The 23,342-nt window shown below is 42.6% G+C and overlaps 2 protein-coding genes across 3 annotated transcripts; both read left to right on the plus strand.

Moving 5' to 3' along the window:
- Positions 1 to 3,706: 3,706 nt before the first annotated feature.
- pkdc (protein kinase-like domain containing) lies at positions 3,707 to 6,946 on the plus strand. The gene is made up of 3 exons (XM_061081717.1): positions 3,707 to 3,744; positions 4,779 to 5,163; positions 6,194 to 6,946. Exons 2-3 carry the CDS (start codon positions 4,793 to 4,795, stop codon positions 6,834 to 6,836), a joined length of 1,014 nt encoding a protein of 337 aa, XP_060937700.1. The 5' UTR covers positions 3,707 to 3,744; positions 4,779 to 4,792; the 3' UTR covers positions 6,837 to 6,946.
- A 2,141-nt stretch (positions 6,947 to 9,087) lies between these two features.
- herpud2 (HERPUD family member 2) lies at positions 9,088 to 17,496 on the plus strand. 2 transcript variants are annotated; one of them, XM_061080931.1, is made up of 10 exons: positions 9,088 to 9,174; positions 10,468 to 10,567; positions 10,656 to 10,813; positions 12,761 to 12,838; positions 13,102 to 13,209; positions 13,879 to 14,075; positions 14,253 to 14,378; positions 14,954 to 15,289; positions 16,091 to 16,202; positions 16,675 to 17,496. In XM_061080931.1, the coding sequence occupies exons 3-10, from the start codon at positions 10,667 to 10,669 to the stop codon at positions 16,888 to 16,890; spliced, it is 1,320 nt and encodes a 439-aa protein (XP_060936914.1). In that variant the 5' UTR covers positions 9,088 to 9,174; positions 10,468 to 10,567; positions 10,656 to 10,666; the 3' UTR covers positions 16,891 to 17,496. The 2 variants fall into 2 exon arrangements, with proteins under 2 accessions (XP_060936914.1, XP_060936913.1); XM_061080930.1 differs by having other exon boundaries at positions 10,468 to 10,813.
- The last annotated feature ends 5,846 nt before the right edge of the window (positions 17,497 to 23,342 follow it).

Genomic DNA, 23,342 nt, shown 5'->3' on the forward strand with positions numbered 1-23,342 from the left:
AAATTTTGGTAAGAATTTGAGCATGATAAAGCCCTCAAAAAGCCAATTCATTTGCCTGAATAATAATAATAATAATCCTTACAATTTCAATAGGGCCCCATTGTCTGTCAGTGCCTCTCAGTGCTCGGGCCCTAATAAATGCATTTCCCTTAAATATACTAATTTTGCAGTAAGTAAAGCTAATGCAACAAATTCTCCTGGTTATATATATATATATATTAAATGTCTAAGGGAGTAGTTTATGAAAGTTGAATGATATTGTCTCTGAGTCAGTAAGTTGCATGCAAGAGTTTCTTTATTCCACCAGTGTAAAGTAAAACGTTTTTCAAACAGCAATTCTAAAACAACAGTACTTCACATTAAAAGCATCAAACAAGCATTATGGAAGCCAGAGGATTACATTGACAATAACAGAAATATTTGCTCATTCAAAACAGAAATAAAATCAACATAAACAACAGACGAGTTTCTGCTGTGAGTTACAGAATCTGTCTGTGATTCTTCTGCCTTCAGCTGCCTCCGTCAGGCTCCTTGATCAAAACCCTTCCGTCAGGACGCTTGGTCCATCTCACTGAAAAACCCTCAGTCGCATTCATTCTCCCCAGCTCCAGCTTCATCTGAGGAGCAGACCAGGAAATCAACATATTAAAAGGAAACATACCAAATTGTACATTTATTTCTACGAAAAATTTACAATTGAAGAACAAAAAAACGATTTAAAACAACAACTAGTGCTGTTTTTAGACATGTCAGGAGATTCTGTTGGGAGTAGCTGCAGCAGGAGATGATCTGGGTCAGGCGTCTGGCAGGAAAAGTTCCAGAAAATGTCTGAAGCAACTAACTTTGACATTTGTGTTTTCACAAACAACCTGAAATTCAGTGCATGTGTGAAAGCAGCGTAGGGTTCTGAGGAGGGAGTCGAACATATGACTCACTTGTTTCAAGATCTCGTCCAGCACCTCAGGTTTGTTGAGCTCCAGCTCTGAGCTCTGAGATGTGATCCTCACCTTAAAGATGGACTTCACAACCCCTTGACCTGTAGAGGACACACACACATTTTACTATGAGCTGATATCTTAAACAAAAGCACAAATAATGTAAATGTAGTTTCCTCACAGTTGCAGAGGAATGGCTGTGCTCTGTCACATGACTGTTCTCCCCATCGACCAGATTTGCTTTTTAACAAAGCAACACATGTTTTCACATTAGATGTATGAACGTTTACGCCTGAGCTCCAGAATCTCAGCGACGAGTAGGTCTTGTCGGACCACACCCAGGGATCTCTGTAGAGGCCGATCCACACCTGAGAGCCAGAGACCAGGTCCTGGATCCTCTGGCTCTCCTCCCTGTTCCTCACACTGGCGAGATCTGTGTGTAGCCTCCTGCAATAATCTCGAGCAACTATCCACATCAACTTCTCTGTCGAGAGAACGTATTGTTCTCCCACGGGTTTTTCTCCTGAAGACAAAAACACACAGAATAACAGTTTTGTGTACGTTCAATGTTGAAATTCCTTTATCCATCTTTACCTATGTATCCATCCATCCATCCTTCTATCTACCTGTCTGTCCATCCATCGCCCCAGACCCTTTCATCCATCTTTCCCAATCAATGTATCGTTCCATTCATCCATCCCTGACTCACCATCAAAGCATACCGAGTACAGCAGGGTGCCACAGGGCGTTTGAAATAAATTCCCATTTTTTTGAGAACCACAGTTGTAGCCTGTTGTGCTGCCCCATTGCAAATAATCCCTTTCTCCTTCCTTGTAGAAATCTTTGTCCGACAGGGACCAGTGCCACTTCCTCACGTTTCCTTTGCTGAGCCCGATCCACACGGCGTCATCGTATCGGCCCTCGACCGCTGTCAGCACCGTGGTCATCTCCCCCAGGTCGTCCATGGTGGCCAGGTCCACACAGTTGCTCCTGCAGTAGCTCTGAGCCTCAAGCCAGGTTTTTGGGGTTTGAACCAAAACGAATCGATGCCGAGGGAGAGACGTGCACAGAGAGCACAGCCCTGTGGGTGAAATGTTGAGACATTTTATGTTTACTGTGAAGGCAAGTGGACTCTCATCCAAAAGGCTTCTTCAGTTCTAACTGACTCATGGGGGTTTGCACGGATTTAACCTCTGTGGGTCTGTATCACCTGAAAACCTCTCATCGGTCAGGAAGAACTGAAGAAGCCTTTTGGAAAAGAAGAGAAACATCTTCAAGAAACACAAGCTGCCATTTGTACAACTTCTGAAAAAAGATCTTATGCTATAGACAAGGAAATGAACGGAGTTTGCAATAAATAGAAATTACGAAGGCTGATATCAAAATATGAGGTGTAACACTCACCTTGAAGAAGTAGGATGACGTGAAAAATCTTTTCCATCGCTGTGATGAAGTTCTTCAAAACAGAGGAACAAGGATTTACTCGTGTGATAGTTCTTCAGAAGGTCCCAACAATGATAAGTTCAGCTTATTGATTTCACGTCACGGTGCAATGACGAGCGGATACTGAATGATTTGCTTTGAGATCCTTTGTCTCCTCAAGATGTAAAACTCATGGAAATCACATGCTATGAAAAACACAGACTTTATGCTAATTAATTTGGATGGTGACCTTAAGATGGAGCAGGGGCCAGATCCTGCGTTTTTTTTAAACTTTCTTTTATATTTTGAGATAAGACTTCATGGATCTTTCTGAAAAATCTGTCATGTTTAAGGGACTGATATTTATGAGTGTGTGTAGCTAGCTGCAGGATCTACTGAATTTGTTTTTTGTGTTTAATCAACAAAAAAATCCACTTTGAGCAACTTGGTAATTTTATGCCATCAAACATGTTTATTCCCTGTTGAGATTATACCCAACGAATATGTTTTGTAAAAAGTTCTGTTGAACTATATTTTCAACCAGACGGGCAATGATCACGTGACAGTTACTTTTCATATCATTGTAACTGAACCTAAATATCTAGTGTCTCTAGTCAAAATTAAATAGGTTTTACAGTGTAAAGTAAACCCAGTCTTGAATTAGAAAGTGTTGATGCAGGTTTACGTTATTTGTGCAGGTGTTTGAACCCAAAGGAAGAACACAGAATAACAGCCTTTCAAATTAAAAGGCAAGATTTTTTGAAAACTCATGTGAGAGGACACACACACACACACACACACACACACACACACACACACACACACACACACACACACACACACACACACACACACACACACAAAGGAAGGATGAAACCAGCAGGATGAGCATCACATCTGTCCTCGATATGTAAAACCGAGGACAGACTGAAACCAGATATATGCAAACTTCATCCCAAAGCATTTCGAAGGTAAAACTAAAGGGGAGTGTAATAAAATAATAAGATCTCTGCTCACGCTCAAACCTGCTTTTCTTCTTCTCCAGAGAAGTTCTATATATATGTGTGTGTGTGTGTGTGTGTGTGTGTGTGTGTGTGTGTGTGTGTGTGTGTGTGTGTGTGTGTGTGTGCAAACATCAGAAACAAGATGCAGTAAATAACTCATCTTTCAATAAAAGTGCACATTGTAAATTCACTGTTGTGCCATAATCATTAATCACAAAAAATCTAAAACTAAAATTAAACTAAAACACTTGTAAGTGCACTACAGTCCAGCAGGGAGCAGTATACTATATTTCAAGTCTATCTTTACACATCACACAGCGGGCTGGAGACAACACTTCCGGTTCTCTCCTGTCGGTAGAGACACATTCAACCAGAAGCAGAAGGTAACGTAGAGTGTTTATATCACGTTGTGGTTTATTTGGTGGAGTAGTGACGTTAGTATTCAGTTTAAATGGCTCTTATATTAGAGGTGATTGAATTTGTGTGTGTGTGAGAGAGAAAGAAGCTTTTTATCTTTACTTTTATAAAGAAACACTAATAATAACATCTAGTCAACAGATGTTTTCACTTTATACACATTGAACATTCAGTTTCGCTCAGGAAGTAACGATAAACAGATAAAATAACAACAAAACAAACAGAGCTGAATGTTCACAGGGAATATAGTTCTATAGTTGGTTTTATTGACAGATAATATAAAAGTCATTCATATACAAAACAAACACATTAGCAGTAATATAAGAAGATATACAAGCAGAGATAGGTGAACCATTTCAATAATCAGGGTTCGTACGGTCATGGAAAACCTGGAGAAGTCATGGAATTTTAAAATGTGTTCTTCCAGGCCTGGAAAAGTCATGGAAAAAAATAATCTTCTAAAAGTTTTGGAAAAGTCATGGAAATGTGTTATATTCATAGTTTCATGTCGTTCATTTTAGGGATGGGCATAATTAATAGACGATCAATTTAGACAATTTAATCGAATGCTCATCCCTAGTTAATTTACGCTGAGTTTTAAATAATTCATATGCTTTTAAAGAAATACGCTCAAAATATAGGCAGGCATACTTGGGTTTGTGTCATTTAAGGTATACTGTATGCCTTGGAATTCTCATTGTTAGTTTGAATACTACATTTTGTCACTTTTTGTGTATACACCGAGATTTCACAATATGTTCGGTCATGGAAATTTGGTTTAAAGTTATTGAAAAGTCATGGAAAAGTCATGGAAATCCATTGGTCAAAATGTGTATGAACGCTGAATAATCATTGAATAAAAATATCATTTATATTTTATTGAAACATAATTTGTCTGTAAGAGGCTAAACAGATAAATGGTTGGGGCTCTAAACCAAACACCGACTATAACAAGCTTCTCTACAGACCTGTACTGACCTGGTTCTTCCTCTTCATTCAGCTCCGACCGGGGACATGAACCAGGAGAACCAGGATCTCATCCTGCAGGCCTGTGGAGCCTCTTCTCTGCGAGTCGGAGCCAGGATCCAGACCCTGTGGAGCGGCTATGGGGAGATCGTGCGGCTGCACCTGGTCGGCTGCGACCGGCCGTCGGTGGTCGTCAAACACGTGAAGTTCCCGGAGGAGGCGGAGCACCCGGGCGGCTGGAACACAGACCGCTCCCACAGGCGGAAAGTGACCTCCTATCAGGTGGAGACGCACTGGTACCAGAACTACTCCACCAATCAGAAGTGTCGCATCCCGGCCTGCCTGGCTGCCTGTTCCCATGGCGACGAGATGCTGATCGTGCTGGAGGATCTGGATGTGGCTGGTTATGATCAGAGGAGGTACGATGACAAAATGTATTTATTGTTTCCTCAATAATAGATTTAGAAGTCATTGCATTTTCAACCTTTTGGCTTCTGTGTTAAAACAGCCAAACTTTCTCCTCTGGTCATTAGATGTGGACATAAGTAATATCAGAATAAAACAAAAAGGCAGATGTTCAACATTATGGACATTTTAACATGTAAAATTCAATGTGTCGGAGTAAAAATTATACATAATCTAAAGGTTTGTAACAAAAGAATAAAACTGCAAGTGCCAATGTCTGTTTTCTTCATCCTACATATACACTATGTGCTTCTCCAGAGCGAGACATGATGAATAGGAGAATAAATAAAACTTCAGGCTGGATAAATGCATTTGTTTTACTTTGCAGAACCACTTACTTTTTGTTTCCTCAATAATAGATGTAGAAGTCATTGCATTTTCAACCTTTGGGCTTCTGTGTTAAAACAGCCAAACGTTCTCCTCTGGTCATTAGATGTGGACATACGTAGCATCAGGATAAAACAGAAAGTCACATGTTCAACCTTATGGACTTTTTAACATGTAAAATTCAATGTGCCGGAGTAAAAGTTATACATAATCTAAAGGTTTGTAACAAAAGAATAAGAAACTGCAAGTGCCAATGTCTGTTTTCTTCATCCTACATATACACTATGTGCTTCTCCAGAGCGAGATATGATGAATAGGAGAATAAATACAACTTCAGGCTGGATAAATGCATACATTTGTTTTCCTTTGCATAACCAGCGCGGTTGGTTATGATCAGAGGAGGTACGATGACAAAATCATGTATTTTCTGTTTCCTCAATAATAGATGTAGAAATTATTGTATTTTCAACCTTTGGGCTTGTGTGTTAAAATAGCAAAACTTTCTCCTCTGGTCAATAGATGTGGACATAAGTAGCATCAGGATAAAACAGAAAGTCACATGTTCAACCTTATGGACTTTTTAACATGTAAAATTCAATGTGTCGGAGTAAAAAATGATAAATAATCCAAATGTTGTGCGTTTCTTTCCCTTTGCAGAACCAGCGTGAAGGACGGAGAGATCCGGGCTTGCCTCCGCTGGCTCGCCCACTTCCACGCTCTGTTCCTGGGTGCGGCACCAGAGGGGCTGTGGCCCGTCGGGACCTACTGGCACCTGGAGACCCGGCCGGACGAGCTGGAGGCCATGGGCGACGCCAAGCTGAAAGCGGCCGCCGGCGACATCGACAGGAAACTCAACGAATGTCGCTTCAAGACCGTCGTTCACGGAGACGCCAAGCTGGCCAACTTCTGTTTTTCCCCGAGCGGACAGGACGTGGCAGCTGTGGACTTCCAGTATGTCGGTGGAGGCTGTGGCATGAAGGACGTGGTTTATTTTTTAGGAAGCTGCATGAACGAGAAGGAGTGTGAACGGAGGGCGCAAGGATTACTGGACTTCTACTTCACAGAGCTGAAGCTCGCTGTGAAGGAAGATGTGGACTTTGCCGCCCTGGAGACAGAGTGGAGGGAGATGTTTGTGTTTGCATGGACAGATTTCCACCGTTTCCTGTTGGGCTGGATGCCTGGAAGCTGGAAGATCAACCGCTACAGTCACCAGCTGACCAAAGAGGTTTTACACAAACTGAAACCAGAGCCAGAAAGTTCCAGCACCAGACAGAAGAGCAAGCGTGAGGCTAAAAGGTGATCAACTGGAAATGTGTATATAGACAAATAAATACACATCTTTAATTCCTCACATATTTAAAAAAATGTTATCAAACCATTTCTGGATGAATAAAGGTTTTTAAAAAGCAATGCTCTCGTCTATCCTGGTCTATAGTTGATGAACTTCAAATAATTTGTTTTCGCGACCACTGGTTTTGTTTGTTTATGGTTTTATGTTTCCTAGAATTAGCAATGTTTAGAACTGGATGAGAGTGTGACTGGGATGCATCTATATCCTGAAAAACGGACCCATACTGTAGCTACAGTAACTGAGACCTCGGATGGTAGAGAAATTATTTACAGATTTTATATATTTTTAGTACAAAGGGATTTAAGTAACAAGAGTCAATCAAATAAAGTTAATTATCATTTATTTGAAAATAACAGGTGTTGACTCAAAGAATAAGTAATACAACTTTAGATTTAAAAATTAGTACAGTGAGAAATAACATAAGTATATAAATGTAGGTGTTTTGACAACAGCTTGAGGGATTGGTTTATCTTTTTTAAAGTAATGGTCCTATACGTTTCACAAAATAAACTTCGGAGAACATAACTTGACGATTTTCAGAACGTTTCATAAAAAACGTCAATAAAATGCTTTAAAAACATTACAAACATTTCAAAAGATGTAATCATTTAAGGGGAAATTAATGTTTTTAAAGTCTTTTTCACAAGAGTACCCTCAAAGAATGTTACCTGAGGGTTTTCTAAATACTTCATAACAATAACCTTTACTTAATGATTTTAGAACACTATTTAAAGGTTGAAAACAGATTGAACCTTTTTATTATATAAATATTAATAAAAACATGTTTTGCTTTATTTATTTATCTGATCAGCTGTTTTGGGGAGGACGATGACGTGTTTCCGGTATCACACCCGACATGAGCTCAAACCGTGGCAGCGGCAGCTCGTAGAGGCACTTCCGGTGGCAAGAGCAACTGCCACTGATCTGTAAAGGCAGCTGCTGCTATTTGAGGCCAACTACCGCTTCTTGTGACTTATTAACTGAGATTTATACGTAGTTTTATAAATATTTATCAGCGTGTTACTGTTCTGAGCACCAAGTATAACTGATTCTGCTTAGATGCTGTAAATGCTTTGCCTTTGTTTTGTGTTATTGAACTGAAGATTGAAATCACACTGTTGCCTTCTGCATTAGGGGACACCTGCCGCTGCCTCTATTTTAAGACAACTGCCTCTCATGCCACTGTGATTGGAGGAATCTGCCCCCGATGTCTCTCTGTTTTAAGGCAGCTGCCTCTAGTGCCACACTGTTTGGAGGCAACTGCCTCTAGTGCCACACTGTTTTAAGGCAACTGCCTCTAGTGCCACACTGTTTGGAGGCAACTGCCTCTAGTGCCACACTGTTTTAAGGCAACTGCCTCTCATGCCACTCTGATTGGAGGAATCTGCCCCCGATGGCTCTCTGTTTTAAGGCAGTTGCATCTTGTGCCACTCTGTTTGGAGGCAGTTGCCTGTCATGCCACACTGTTTGGACGCATCTGCCTCTGATTGGAGGAATCTGCCCCTGATGCCTCTCTGTTTTAAGGCAGCTGCCTCTAGTGCCACACTGTTTTAAGGCAGTTGCCTCTAGTGCCACACTGTTTGGAGGCAGCTGCCCCTAATGCCCCTCTGTTTTAAGGCAGCTGCCTCTAGTGCCACTCTGTTTTAAGGCAGCTGCCCCTGATGCCTCTCTGTTTTAAGGCAGATGCCTCTAGTGCCACACTGTTTGGAGGTAGCTGCCTCTAGTGCCATACTGTTTTAAGGCAGCTGCCTCTAGTGCCACTCTGTTTGGAGGAATCTGCCTCTGATGCCCCTCTGTTTTAAGGCACTTGCCTCTAGTGCCACACTGTTTGGAGGCAGCTGCCTCTCATGCCACACTGTTTTAAGGCAACTGCCTCTAGTGCCACACTGTTTTGAGGCAGTTGCCTCTAGTGCCACACTGTTTGGAGGAATCTGCCTCTGATGCCCCTCTGTTTTAAGGCAGTTGCCTCTAGTGCCACACTGTTTGGAGGTAGCTGCCTCTAGTGCCACTCTGTTTTAAGGCAGCTGCCTCTAGTGCCACTCTGTTGTAAGGCAGCTACCTCTGCGGCCTTACTGAACAGTGTGACAACAAAGGCAGCTGCCACTGGTGTGTAAAGGCAGCTTCCTTTACACACCAGTGGCAGCTGCTGTAGACACCGGAAGTGCCTCTACTTGCTGCTGCCCTCACTGCCCGACAGCTACAACAACAGGACGGAGGAGCCGAGCAGCAGCGGACCGACGGGACCAGAGTGACACCGGCTCAGCAGCAGATCGAACCCGAACCACAGGTGAGGAACCCGGGGTCGGTCCGCTCGGTCCGGCCGGTGGACGTGTTGTCACCGCGGACATGTTCCGTCTGTCCGGACATGGGCTCAGCGACCCTCTGTGGAAGCTAGCTAGCGTTAGCCGAGGAGCTAGCTGTGCTACCCTGGCTCCATGACCGGGGTCAGAGTATAAACAGACCCGGGGGGGAGCTGCCTGTAACCCGGGCTGGACACGGTGGGTGTGTCGGTGTGGGAACACGGGGACTGGTGCTGGTGAACGGGACTGGTTAGCCTAGTTACCAGTGAAGCGTGCTGGTTTAGCCTGACTCGTGGTGATGTGGAGGTAGTTAGTTGTTTTGGTGGTTAACTGTGAACATGATGCAACAGGGGGGGGGTCAGGACCTCAGCTGCTGCCTCCACCTTCCACTCATCATCAAAGTTGCATATTAATTATTAATCATATTAATTAACCCTAAGCCTAACCCTTGAGGTTTAACAGTAAATATAAAGTATATTATATTTTCCATGCCACAATCTATTCTGTTTATTACTGTGTAAGAAGAGATTTACAAATGTTTGGTATTTTTCCTCCAAAATGTGCAAAAAAAAAATTAATCAATAAGTATTTTGATTTTTCAAAATAGTGGGAAATGAGCCTGATAATTTCTCTGAGCCTTACAAATTGTTTTCAAACTTATACATGTATATATTCTGTTTATTACTGTGTAAGACTGGAAGAAAATATTTACAAATGTTTTTTATTTTTCCTCCAAAATGGGCAAAAAACGATGAATCAATAAGTATTTTGATTTTTCAAAATAGTGGGAAATGAGCCTGATAATTTCTCTGAGCCTTACAAATTGTTTTCAAACTTATACATGTTTATATTCTGTTTATTACTGTGTAAGACTGGAAGAAAATATTTACAATTGTTTGATATTTTTCTTCCAAATTGGGCAAAAAACGATGAATCAATAAGTTATTTGATTTGTCAAAATAGTGGAAAATAACTATGATGATTTATCTGAGCCCTACAAATTGTTTTCCAACTTATATAGGTCTATATTCTGTTTATGACAGCATAAGACTGGAATTAAAGTAAAAAAAAACATCAACATTTGACGTGTTTGCTTTAAAATGGGAAAAAATTGTCAATTGATCACATGACTGTTTGTCACAATAGAAAAATGTGGAAAATAACCATAATCATTTGTTATGACACAATAATTGTGGTTTCTATTTTTCATTTCATTTACTTTGCTACAACATAGTACTTAATATAAATACATATTAACCTTCTTCTTCTTTTTCCTCCAGGAATCCAGGAGCTGTGGCCACAGAAGCTTTGATTGAATTTAAAACCGGCACAGATCTGCGGATGGAGCAGAGCTTGTAGAGGGGGAACTCCGCCCCTCAGGTACGATAGGGACTGTTGTAGTTGTTATTATATTTCTGGGACCAGAATGGAGAAGATTTGAGGGACATTTTCTCCTCCACCCTGCTAGTAATATGAGCCATGGACCCTGGGGCAGTTGATAGTCCTGTGACCCTGGTCCTCAAGGCCCCCAACCAGAAATGTGGAGACCAGACCATAAACTGCTTCCTCAACTGGACCGTGGAGCGTCTGAAGAGCCACATCGCCAACGTGTACCCCAGCAGGCCGGTGAGTCCCGGGCTCCTCATCGTTTCCTCTGGTGTCTGTTCAGATTTGAGGATGAATTTACTTTAAAAGCCGTTTAAAATCACTCATGATGATTATGATGATGTTAAGTTGGTGTCAGAAATAGGTCAGAATATTCAGCCTTTGACTAAAGTTTACCAAAAGACAAACAAAGAGTTGTCCCTTTGCAAATTTATAAAGAAAAGTCACATTTATGAAGCTGATATATGCAAATCTTCTAATTATTGCTTTAATAATTACTCAACCCTGACAGTTTTCTAAACGATTGAAATATTCAGTTAGAATTCAACTGAACTTTTTATAGAACAATAAACCCAACATGACACATTGAATAATAATTTTTTGAGCAGTGATAATTCATCCCTAGTGTTGGACTTTTTATGGACTAAAGTTATGTCAGTTTCAACATAGAAGTCTTCATCCTGTGTAATTACACGTTAACAGGTTCATTGTGTTGGTTAGTTCACAAGCAGCTGCACCCTCTTACATTTTCCATATAAAATAGATGGTGCTGCACATTTAAAGATAGGATATTAAGTTCATGTGTTTGTTTCTACTCCTCAAATTTCAAACATAACCACAAGAAATCGAATCAATATAATCCAATCTAATCCAAAAGGTGTGAAATTACATTAGATTTCACACAATAAAACAAAGTCCTCCTCCCCTGTAGCTCTAGCTGGAGATATCTAACACGAGAGGATTTGCATATGAAGGAGTTTCTGCTGCGAGCTGTGTTTCCTCCAAACATGTTTGTTGTTGAGGTTCAACATTCTTGACCTGGAAAGCAGCTGTTGAGGAAATAGTCACTGTCACATAATCCTCATCAGCACAGGGTGTTTCCTCAGTGGCTGTGGATATTCTAGATAAATGTGAAATTGGATGATGATATTAATCCGGTCTCACATTAACAACAACGAGCCGAGCCGCTGGGACGAGGGTGAAACCGGTTCAGGGACAGATTGAACTCCTCTCAGGTGAAAACCAGATAAACACTTCCAAGGATTTCAGGGGTTAATTTTAGCTCCAGACCCTGGTTTGCTCCCGGGCCCGGGGCAGTATCACTTCCACCCGGTGTTTATGTTTACGTCTGACCAAGAGCTATTGGATTACATATCATATTTAAAACTTCACATAGAAAGACAGTTTATATTTATAAAGTCACGGTAAAGAAAAGGCAGAGACACCTGAAAGCACCTTGTTGTTGTTGCTGTTTGTGTTGTTTTAATGCTTCAATGAGGACACACTTGTTTACCACTGCTTCTTTCAATATAATGTATTTGTTTTGCTTTTGCTCTTTATTTAACTTTTTATATCTTGTATATTATATTTTTGTTTTGTTTTATATACAGTTATTTATTTCTTATATGAAGTACTTATTGGCACTACTGTGGCACTCTGAGATTCTCGGATGAAGAGTGCCTTACAAATAATATGTATTTATTTATTTTATTGTGTTTTTATTAGGGCTGGGCAAGTTAACTTGTTTTAATCGAGTTAACTCAAGTGATGAGTTAACTCGATTGTTTATCCGCCAATTATTTTCTTTTTTCCTGTTCTGCAGCAGTCAGCAACAGACTTTCACAAAATAAAAGCCTGACTTTCACAATAAAACAATAAATAATCAAACCTGAGTTAATGCGAGATAAAATAATTAATCGAGTTAACTCATCACTTGAGTTAACTCGATTCAAACGAGTTAACTTGCCCAGCCCTAGTTTTTATGCTTTATGTTAAATGTATGCACCTCATTTACCAAAGGAAATTCCAGGTACTGAATGTTGGCACCTACTTGGCAATAAATCCTTTCTGATTCTGATTCTGATGTCCCTCCGTGTGTTGCTGTTTGTGTTGTTTTAATGATTCAATGAGGACACATTTGTCTTCCCACTGCTCATGTCCCTCCATGTGTTGCTGTTTGTGTTGCAGCTGTCCAAGGACCAGCGGCTGGTGTACTCAGGACGACTCCTCCATGACCACCTGCAGCTCCGAGACGTGCTCAGAAAGGTGACGACCGACCGATGATGCAGAACCTTTCACACAGATACAGTTTAGTTTGGCCGAACCCTGGAAATCGCTTCTCTGTGTCTGTGCTAATGTTCAGGAGCTGGAGCAGGGAAACAAAAGCTGATCCACATTCAACAAAGGGGCGGCTGTGTGTCTGAGTTCTGGTGATTTCCACACTAACCCTCTCTCCCTCTCTGCTCTGGTTTTGTCTCTCTGCCCTCACCTCCTCCTCTTCCTCGTGTCCTGAACCTCTCGACCCACAGCAGGAGGGCCACCACATGATGCACCTGGTGTGCGCCTCCTACAGTCCCCCCGGCTCGCCCAGGCCTTGGAGCCCCCCCACGGCCAGCTCTCCTGCTCCTGACTCCAGCGTGAGTAGATCCTCCTCCTCTTTCATAAAGGGACTCCAACAGTCTGTGTGTGTGTGACAGATCCGTTGTTTGGAGTTGAGCCTCATTACAGGACGCACGGAGGCTGGAAACACACTGAACTGCTTCTTTGTTCGAGCTGCTGAGGATGAAGCTGTTCATATTTAGTGACATCAGCGTTTATTCACAACTAAACCCTGAAGAAGACACAATAAAGAGGAGAGCCTGAACAATATGGAGTTTTTAAAACCTTCTAAGATGTCTTTATCAAACCCTTGTGACAAATAAATGTCATTAAGGTTTAATATTTTCCATTTTAACCATAAAATGTATTTTTAATAGCTGTTAATCAAAATTATTATATATCCACATGACCAAGTTCATGTGGTCCATAAATTAAGAAAAACATCCTAGGAGTTAGACTGTATATCTTACTCTTAACCCATCGTGATGCACAGTGTTTTTATGGTGTCAATATCTCTATATATTGTTAATTGTTGTACAGAGATTATGTGATACTCAATGTAAATTTGACATTGATTCCTGTTCTACTGTGACTTACCTCCTAATAAAAATATAAAAAAAAAAAAAAAATTATTATATATTATAAAGTATTCTGTTTCCCACATGCTGGTGATGGTTCTTGTTTTTTTTATCTATCTCGTCACTCAGAATTTAGAAAGTGCCGGCTCCGCCTCCTCCGCCACCACCACGCCCAATCAGGACAGCCAGCCAGCCCCCTCCTCCTCCTCCTTCCCCCCTCCCCCTGGAAGTGATGACGGACTGAGGTATCGCGGCGGCTTCCCCCAGTTCAACCCTCAGGCCCCCCCCCAGTTCAACCCTCAGGGCCCCCCCGGTGTCCCTCAGTGGTAAGACACTCTCTGACAACAGCAGATATGTAAGACATCATAACAATTTAATGTTTCAGTCAGAGTTTAGATTTAATTTAAAGTAAAGGAGCTGTGGTCATAGTGGTGGTAAGTTGTTGTCACTGCTGTTGTTGTTGTTGTTTGTGCATCTTGTTTATTATTGCTGTTCTCCTCCAGGCCAGAAGGAGCTCAGGTCCCTTTACAAGGAGGCTTCCCTGCCAACATGCCCCCCCACCCGATGTACATGCCCATGCAGGTGCTGTGGTGGCAGCAGATGTACGCTCGCCAGTACTACATGCAGTAGTAAGTTATGAAGATGAATGTTGAAAGATTCCCTTTAAATCCCACACTGTAAAAAAAGAAAAGTTGACTCAACTTAAAAAAGTAAAGCAACCAGCTGCAACGCTTTTTTGAGTTGACCTAACTTAAGGGCTTGTGAGTTGTGTCAAATTAAATAATTAAGTTCACTCAACATGTTATATAGAGTAGCTCTGAATGGTGATGTTCTGTTAGACTAACTTAACATCTCCTTTCAGAGCTGCTCAAATCTACAAGTTAGGAATACTAGATTATATGCATGCTAATGATTTGAAAGCAAACATCAACAGAACTGGATAGTTTCAGTCGAGAGAACTTAAGCTTAAACTTGAAATGCTAAGTTAACTCAACTTTGCTGCCCATCAGTTGAGCTAACTCAAGTTTACTCTATTCATACTGTTGTGGAAATTCAATAATAACAGCAAAATTATATAAAGAATCTGTTTATTAAGAACACAGGGGTTAACATTATATACATCCAATAACTACAAAAAAGGCAACATTGAAATTGCAGCAGTTTTTCACCTTTTCTCTGTTCTGTCTCTTCTTCTTCTTCTCAGCCAAGCGGCCGTCGCTGCCTCTCAGCCCCCCACCGACCCCCCTCCCCCCTCCCCCTCGTCCGTCCCCCACCCGGCCGCTCAGCCCAACGAGGCCGTGCAGGCGCCGCTGGGAGCTAACCCCGCCCCCAACCCGTTACCGGAGAACCAGCCAGCCAACCCCAACATCCAGATGAACGCGCAGGGCGGCCCGGTGTTAAACGATGACGAGCTGAACCGTGATTGGCTGGACTGGTTGTACACCGTGTCCCGCGCCGGCGTCCTGCTCAGCATCGTCTACTTCTACTCGTCGTTTAGCCGCTTCGTCATGGTGATCGGCGCCATGCTGCTGGTCTACCTGTGAGTCTGCGCCGGGTTCTGTGTCTTTACTAGGGTTGCAAAATTCCGGGAATATTCAAAGTTGGAAACTTTCTATGGGAATTAACGGAAATATATGGGAATTAACGGGAATTAAACGGGAATAAACAGGAAATGTTGTGGGTAATTTATACTAACTTTATTTACCTTGTCACATACAGACATAAATATAAACATTTTGTTTTGTCATAGGCTGATTTGAGCCCTGAGGAAACTTTGGGCACTTGAATATATGCTTCTGCATCGTTGTGTCATTCTTAACATAGGTCTTTGCACAGCATTTGCTAATGTACACAGCCTTTCCTTCTACATTGGATGGGGTGAAATGTCAATTGAAGGATAAATGTATGGAAATAGTCTAGATGAACAGATGAACAATCCTCAATCAGCATGCTAATATATTTTCCCCAGTAATATCATGGAAACTTACCTGACTAGTCCTGCACACTACAGCAGGCCTCAATAGCCCTGCTGTAGAGTGAAGGATGCTGGGAGTTATCTGTGCATGTGATGGAAGAATGACCAGTGGAGGGTTGAAACTCAACGTTCCATACATCTTTAAAATAGAGTTTTGAATGATGTTTTTATTGCTCAGCATTTCATTTGCATAGTTTTTTTTTTCCAAAATTTCCCAAATTCCCGAGCTTAATATTCCCGTGGAGAGTTTCCGAAAAGTTTCCGGAAATTTACCGGAAACTTTCCGCCCCTTTGCAACCCTAGTCTTTACCAAAGTAAAGTTGTCTCTTTACTGAACCCTGGTGTGTGTTGTTGTGTGTTGTTTAGGCACCAGGCCGGTTGGTTTCCCTTCAGGCCGGAGCAGCAGAACCTGGGAGGAGGAGACCGGCCGGAGGCTCCTCCCCAGGAAGCTGAGAGAAATGCGGACCTTCAGGAATTGGTGAGTTGGAGAATGTTGGCAGGTTTTAAACTCATCTTCAAAACGAATAAGGTTTTGAATATTTACACAACTAGAAAATATGTTTATTTAATCAAATCAGTGTAAATTTTTCAAAGATTTGTCTGAGAAAACTTTGCTGCAACACACGTATTCATCGAAATATTATTTTAGCTGTGATCCAGTGTCAGTTTTGTCTTTGATTTATCTGCACATCTTATACAGAATAGACAGGACACCTAGTTACTGCAGTTTAATCCTGTGCTACTATATTTACCTCCTGTGCTTTGAGGATAGAATGACTTGAGTCTGCACTGAGACAATCAAACAACAGAACTAACACATTACTTGAGGAATCAGTGTCAGACTAAACTTTAAAGTACAACAAAAAACACACAATCAAGCAGTGCTAAGAAGTTGTAAAAAGTGTGTGTGTCTCTGTAACCTCGCCTCTCTCTGTCCACGTGTGTCCCAGGAACGTCAGATGGACGAGGGCGTGGAGAACGATGACAGCGGTGAGGAAGGAGGCGGCGGCCCTGAGGACCAGGCCGCTGCCGCTGCCGCTGCCGGTGACGAAGCTGCCGCTGCCGCTGCTCTCCCTGAGCCATGCTTCCTCACCACCATGTGGTCCTTCATCAGCACCTTCTTCACCTCTCTCATCCCGGAGGGACGGCCCCAACCGGCCAACTAGGTAGACCCTCCTCCTCCTCCTGCCAGCAGGTGTCGCTCTACAGCAGCTCCCACCTTCTCCTCTATGGTCCTCAATGTCCCGTTTCCTCAAAAACACCCTAGTGGTTGAAAGCGGTTACACACCCTTCTGTCCCCGGACACCTGACACGACTCCAGCTGCTCGACTACAAACCTTCTACCTGCTGCCGACACCCGGACGGATCCTTAAGAACCACGACTCTGACGAGCGGAAGCTGTGTGAGCTCTGCGGGAGTTTAGTGGAACACGTGAACATTTAAAACATGAAATATCAAGCTGTGTTTTTCGGACTAAATGCTTCAGTTTTTCTTTTCTGTCATTGATCATGAGTTGATTGCGACGTGATGATGGAGAGAGACGCTGGAGGGAGATGTCTTCCATTTTAAACCGTGGGGAGATGTTTGTCTTTAATAAATCGTGAAACCACATCTCTTAAAGACATTTTCATGTATGCACTCGATGTGCTTATAGACATTGCAGCTACTGAAGCACATTGTTTTCCCACTTAATATATTTACACATGTAAGTATATGCGTCTTTAATTCCTCAATATATGCTTTTTGAATAAAAAATCTTGCTGCAGTTTAAACTTTGTTTGTCGTGTTTTACTTCCTGTGCTGTAGTTTGTCTAATGTCCTGCAGGCGGCGCCATTCCCTCACATGTTACAGTTCCTTCAGCTTGGTAACTTATTGTGTGTGTGAAGGATTTAAACATTGTTTTCTTATTTAATTATTCAATTATCATAGCATTAATACTAAGAAAATCAGTTTTACTAAAAACGAGTTACAGAATGTTTCATATAATGACATTTTAATATCCTATATTAAAATAGACTAAAAAACAACTCAAGTCAAATTAAAGTAAATAAATAAAACGTTATTATATTGTAATTAAAAAAGGAAATACACTGTTTACTATTTTAAAACCTGTGCTCATAGTTTGCAGATAAGACGTCACATCTCCACCTCCTCCCACTGAACTAAAAGGCCCAAACCTCCTGGATATGGGTGGTGGTATCTTGTGAGTCATGAAATATCATCCCTGTTTTTATATTCTCTATTAATCTTATCTTAAAAATTATGAATTGCGTTTGCTCGTTGTCGGAACTGTTGGGGTTCTCCATCATTTTGTAAGGTCTCTGTTTCATGATTTGACGCTTTACAAGTAAAATAAATCAAACTTCCAGTCATTTATGTCTCTGTTAAAACAAATGGAATCTTAATCATATCAGAAATGTAGTACAGGCTCATGATTGGCTCCGGGGGGACAAACAGGAAGGACAGTGTCTCGGTGGGGTGCAGCTGTTTGGTGGACCAGGGGGACGGGACCATGTGTTTTCTTCACCTGCTGAGATCTTGCAGGTTTCAGTCTCTGTCAGCAGATCTTCTCAGGTCTCTGGAGTCGACGTGTCCTTGGGTTGGAGGCTGCAGTCCGAGCCGTGTTGGGTTGGAGCTGCGTCGCTGTCCTCACAGATCTGGAGGTGAGCGAAGGAAGCGGCTCAGACAGCGATGCACTTCAGAGAGTCCTCCGAACCCTCTAATCCAATGACCATGGATTTCTGTGTAGTTGCTGGTAGAAGGCCCAATTAATTATGCATGACAGCGGCTTGACGGCCATTTGATTTCGTTACGGGCGCCCCCTCCGAGCCACCCATCCAATCAGGTTAGGATCCCCCCACCCACCCCCCTGTGGCCCCCACCACCCCTCAATTTTTCCCGCGGCTCTGGGGCGAGGTTGGCCCCCCCCCTTATCTGTGGGAGAGATTTCTCTAAGAGGGTGTTTGAGCCCTTGTAGGACATTTCATCATCATAATAAGTTCTTGTTATGCTGCCGGGGGGGGGGGGGGTTGGAGTTGGGCTGGACACCTGCCACCGAGGCCAGAGGGGGGGGGGGGAGCAGGGAGGAGATGGAGCGAGTGACACCTGATGCACTGCAGTACCGGTTGTTACTGCTCCATCACAAAGAGCCTGGAGAACTCAGGAACCACTGGAACCACTGGAACCACAAGAAACCACTGGAACTACTGGAACCACAAGAAACCACTGGAACTACTGGAACCGACTAGAAACGACTGAAACCACTGGAACCAGTGGAACCACTGGAAACAACTGGAACCGCTGGAAACCACTGGAACCACTGGAACCACTGGAACCACTGAAAACCACTGGAACCACTGGAACCACTGGAAACGACTGGAACCACTGGAACCACTGGAACCACTGGAACCACTGAAAACCACTGGAACCACTGGAAACAACTGGAACCGCGGGAAACCACTGGAACCACTGGAACCACTGAAAACCACTGGAACCACTGGAACCACTGGAAACGACTGGAACCACTGGAACCACTGGAACAACTGGAAACGACTGGAACCACTGGAACTACTGGAACCATTGGAACCACTGGAACAACTGGAAACGACTGGAACCACTGGAACCACTTGAACCACTGGAACCGACTGGAACCACTGGAACAACTGGAAACCACTGGAAACCACTGGAACCACTTGAACCACTGGAACCATTGGAAACGACTGGAACCACTGGAACAACTGGAAACGACTGGAACCACTGCAACCACTTGAACCACTGGAAACCACTGTAACCGACTGGAAACAACTGGAAACCAGTGGAACCACTGGAACCACTGGAACCACTGGAACCACTTGAACCACTGGAAACCACTGGAACCACTGGAACCACTGGAAACCACTGGAACCACTGGAACCACTGGAAACCACTAGAAACCACTGGAAACTACTGGAACCACTGGAACTACTGGAACCACTGGAAACGACTGGAACCACTGGAACCACTGGAAACGACTGGAAACCACTGGAACCACTGGAAACGACTGGAACCACTGGAAACCACTGGAACCACTGGAACCGACTGGAACCACTGGAACCACTGGAAACGACCAGAACAAAACACAAACCATCACATCTCCCCAGTGGGACCTTCTCCTCGATCCTGGTGCTCAGCAGCTTCATGGAGACTCAGGTCTCAGGTGCAGGTCGATGATGACTGACGGGGAGAATCAGGGGCGGAGCTACAGGTCAAAGATCAGGAAAATATAAGAACTGTTACAGATGTTAGTGTTTAGCTCATCACTCATGTATCATCAGTATATTACAAAGTATTCACTTCTTTAAGTACATTTCTGACGTATCTGTACCGTATTTTCAGGTTCAAGTACTTTTACTCCACTACATATATCGACAAATATTTGTGCTTTTTATTCCCCAGCCATATTGTGTTTCGTATTTTAAAAGTTTTTCAACAAGGAGAGGAGTCAACTGATCCCATCAGAGCAGGCAGGTAACATTAGACTCCGCCCCCTGCAGACGCAGCAAATGGATTCAACAGATTAATGTGTTTTCAGTAGCATCACCTGCAGGGTCTGTTTTATTCTTGAATTAAAATGTAAGAATATAAAATATACTGTATACAGTTAATGATGTTCGAGAGGCTTCACTTAACTACAAGTGACTTATCAATACATGATTGAACTCTGTCATGTCTCAGCTGTCAATCATGATGTTTCACTTATCAGAAACATGAAGACGTGAACAAACATCAGTCTGATAAGAACTGAATGACAGGAACCATGTTTTTTTTTAGTTTGGTCCATGTCCCATCTGCTAACATAGAGGAGGGTTTAGGATCTCTACTGCAGCCAGCCACCAGGGGGCGACTGAGATGACTTGGCGTCTCTCTTGGAAGCCGACATGTCGTCCATCTTTCATCAGAGTAGATTTATTAAATACGAATGCTCCATTCTTGTATTTCAATAATATATTTAGTTACTTTCACCACTGATTTCAGGGTTTATCATATTTTCATTATTATTATGAAAACGTTCATAAATATCAGAATGTGAACCGCTGCCTTCACGTCCGACCTGGCTTTAGAAACTTTCTGCAGATTTGCACACGAGCAGAAATCCAAAGGTTTGCGGGCAGCACGTGAAATGATTCCGATCTCCGTCAAGAAGTCCTGTCGTCTCCGTTCGTCCTCGGGCAACTTTGCTTTCAGGGCGTATTTCCGCTAAAACGATTTCCCATTGTTTGCCAACAGGTTTCTCATTTCACCACAAACTCCCGTGTGTGTGTCCCTGTCCTTTGTCCTCCCCGAAGCACTTTGTGGCCTGTTTGTTAAAAGTGCCTTATCGCTAAATTTGACTTGGCACGTCTTGTCAGGACGGATCGCAGCAGATGAGACTCTCGACCTGCAGATAAAACATCCATTAAGTGGCTTGTCTGGGGCAATTCCGTGCTCTCTGACCATTAGCATATTCTTGGCCATTTGCGGGACAGTGCATCACGGGTCCGTCCTGCAGCCAGTCACCACGCCATAAAGAAGCACCTCTCACTCTGCTGCCGCGAGAAATGTCGTCCCCGACATTGTAATGCTCGCCCGCTGTCCTCCGCCAGACGAGTCAAACGACCGCTAAAAGCCCAGAGGGGGGGGAGGCAAAAAGGGCCAAAATGCAAAATTGATGGAAATGACATTAGATTCAGCTCATGCTCCTCAGCGTGTAAATTATGCCCCAAAATGGACTCTCTGGCCCGACTGTTAGCTCCAATTTGTTGGGCCATACCTCACACGGGCTCGTCTTGCCCTTCCCTTCTCGCTTTAATCCAATCACGGCCGCAATGGATGTTATTTATTTGTTTATTTATTTATTTTCGAAGGATGTAACCGATTCTTATCAGGGCCGAAGTGGGTCCTTCTTCCTGGTGAAACGGTGACTAACGTCCAGCCATCGATCCGTCAGTTGGTCTGTGGTGGCGTGTGATGCTCCTGCTGATAGACGAGCGTGTCTGTGTTTAGACGCACGAGTGGGTTTTCATGTAGTCAAGTCCACACGGCCGATACTGTACGTGTGTGTGTGTGTGTGTGTGTGTGTGTGTGTGTGTGTGTGTGCGTGCTGAGTCTGACGTCATGTTTCCTTTTAAAAAATTCCAGATTCTTTGATTCGTTCAAATATTCATCAGCTGCTGATAAAAGCGTCTGAAATGTAAATGTGAAACGTCGCTGCTCTCATTTCTCCGCACATCGCTCACAGCTTTAATTTACAGAATGTTATGATACATGATGGATTCTAATGCAGAGGTGCATCCTGGGAAGAGCTTTTAATAATTCACCAACTCCTCAGGGCTGCAGAGTGTTTGGTGGAAAAATCACTTGTTTCGTCATCATTAACCTTCTCTAACTTTTTTGCTGCTTCATCAGGATTCTTTAATAAAAGCATGAGGTCAGCAAATCCAGAGGAAACACAGAAAACTTTTATTTTATTATCATGTTGAACTTTATTACATTATTACATGAGAACTCAGAACTATTCAACAAGGCAGCTGTAAAGTTTAATGTTTTGTGACAACCTCTTTCTTGTTGGTTGAGGTTTCATGTCCACAGACAGACAGATAACTGCCAACCACAGTAGATTTCTCCAAGACACATTTAGCCATGATGACACACCATTGTCTTGTGGCTCAGGGGTTACACCGGGTTGTCCACTAATGTAGTTCGATCCCAGTCCCCCCCTTTCTACGCAGTGCGTCACTGGGAAAGATACTGAACCAGAAAATGACCCGTGTGTGTGTGTAAATGGATGAATGGCGTCATTAATACAAAAAAAAAGATGGACGCCACGTCTCCACTTCCTCCCAGTCTCCAGAAATGAAGCCAAAATATACGGAGATGTGAAGGCGGCCATCTTGTGCCGATGACGTCAGTTGGATCATCAAGTGAATGTTCTGTTAAAAACTTCTGTGTCTGGTTTTAAGGGAAAAGTTTGAAAGTTGACTGATCGGCTTCATCATTGTGTTTTTCCACCTTGAATGATTTGTGACTTTTCATTTTAAATTCAACCCTCGTTTCGTGTCCCTGTCGACTTTTGTCTTGCTGCTTTAATTTCAAGAAAAAACCCAAATTCAATGAAAGTAGCGAATATTAATTTTATTATGTAAAAATTCATTTAATTTTAAAGGAACTTGAGTTTTTCTGTATCCCAGTGTCACACACAACAACATGTGGATCACGTCAGTCCGGCTGTCTGGTCTTTCCTCTTCCTGTCTGAGAAACAAATCAAAATACTACTTGTTTTATGATGCACTCAATGATTTAGGGTTGAGATGATTTTGTGTTTTACTGTTTTTATGTTTTTATGTTTTCGTCATGAGCCGTCCAACCCTCGGGTCGTCTGGACGAGTCTGTTTTCTGTCCCCCGAGAAAAAACTAAACATGAAGAAGCAGTGTTCAGTTTTTATTCTGCTCACATGAGAAGTACAGGTTCAGCTGCAGCTCACGTCTTTAAAACCAAAGCTGGAGACTAGAAGCGTCTCACACTGTTGCTATTTGTTTAGTTTTTAAATATCTATTTAACTTTTTAATTCATATGTAATGTCTTTCTTTAGTCATCTTTTT

The sequence above is a fragment of the Limanda limanda genome, chromosome 11, assembly GCF_963576545.1.
Source record: "Limanda limanda chromosome 11, fLimLim1.1, whole genome shotgun sequence".
In the NCBI taxonomy this organism is placed as follows: domain Eukaryota; kingdom Metazoa; phylum Chordata; class Actinopteri; order Pleuronectiformes; family Pleuronectidae; genus Limanda; species Limanda limanda.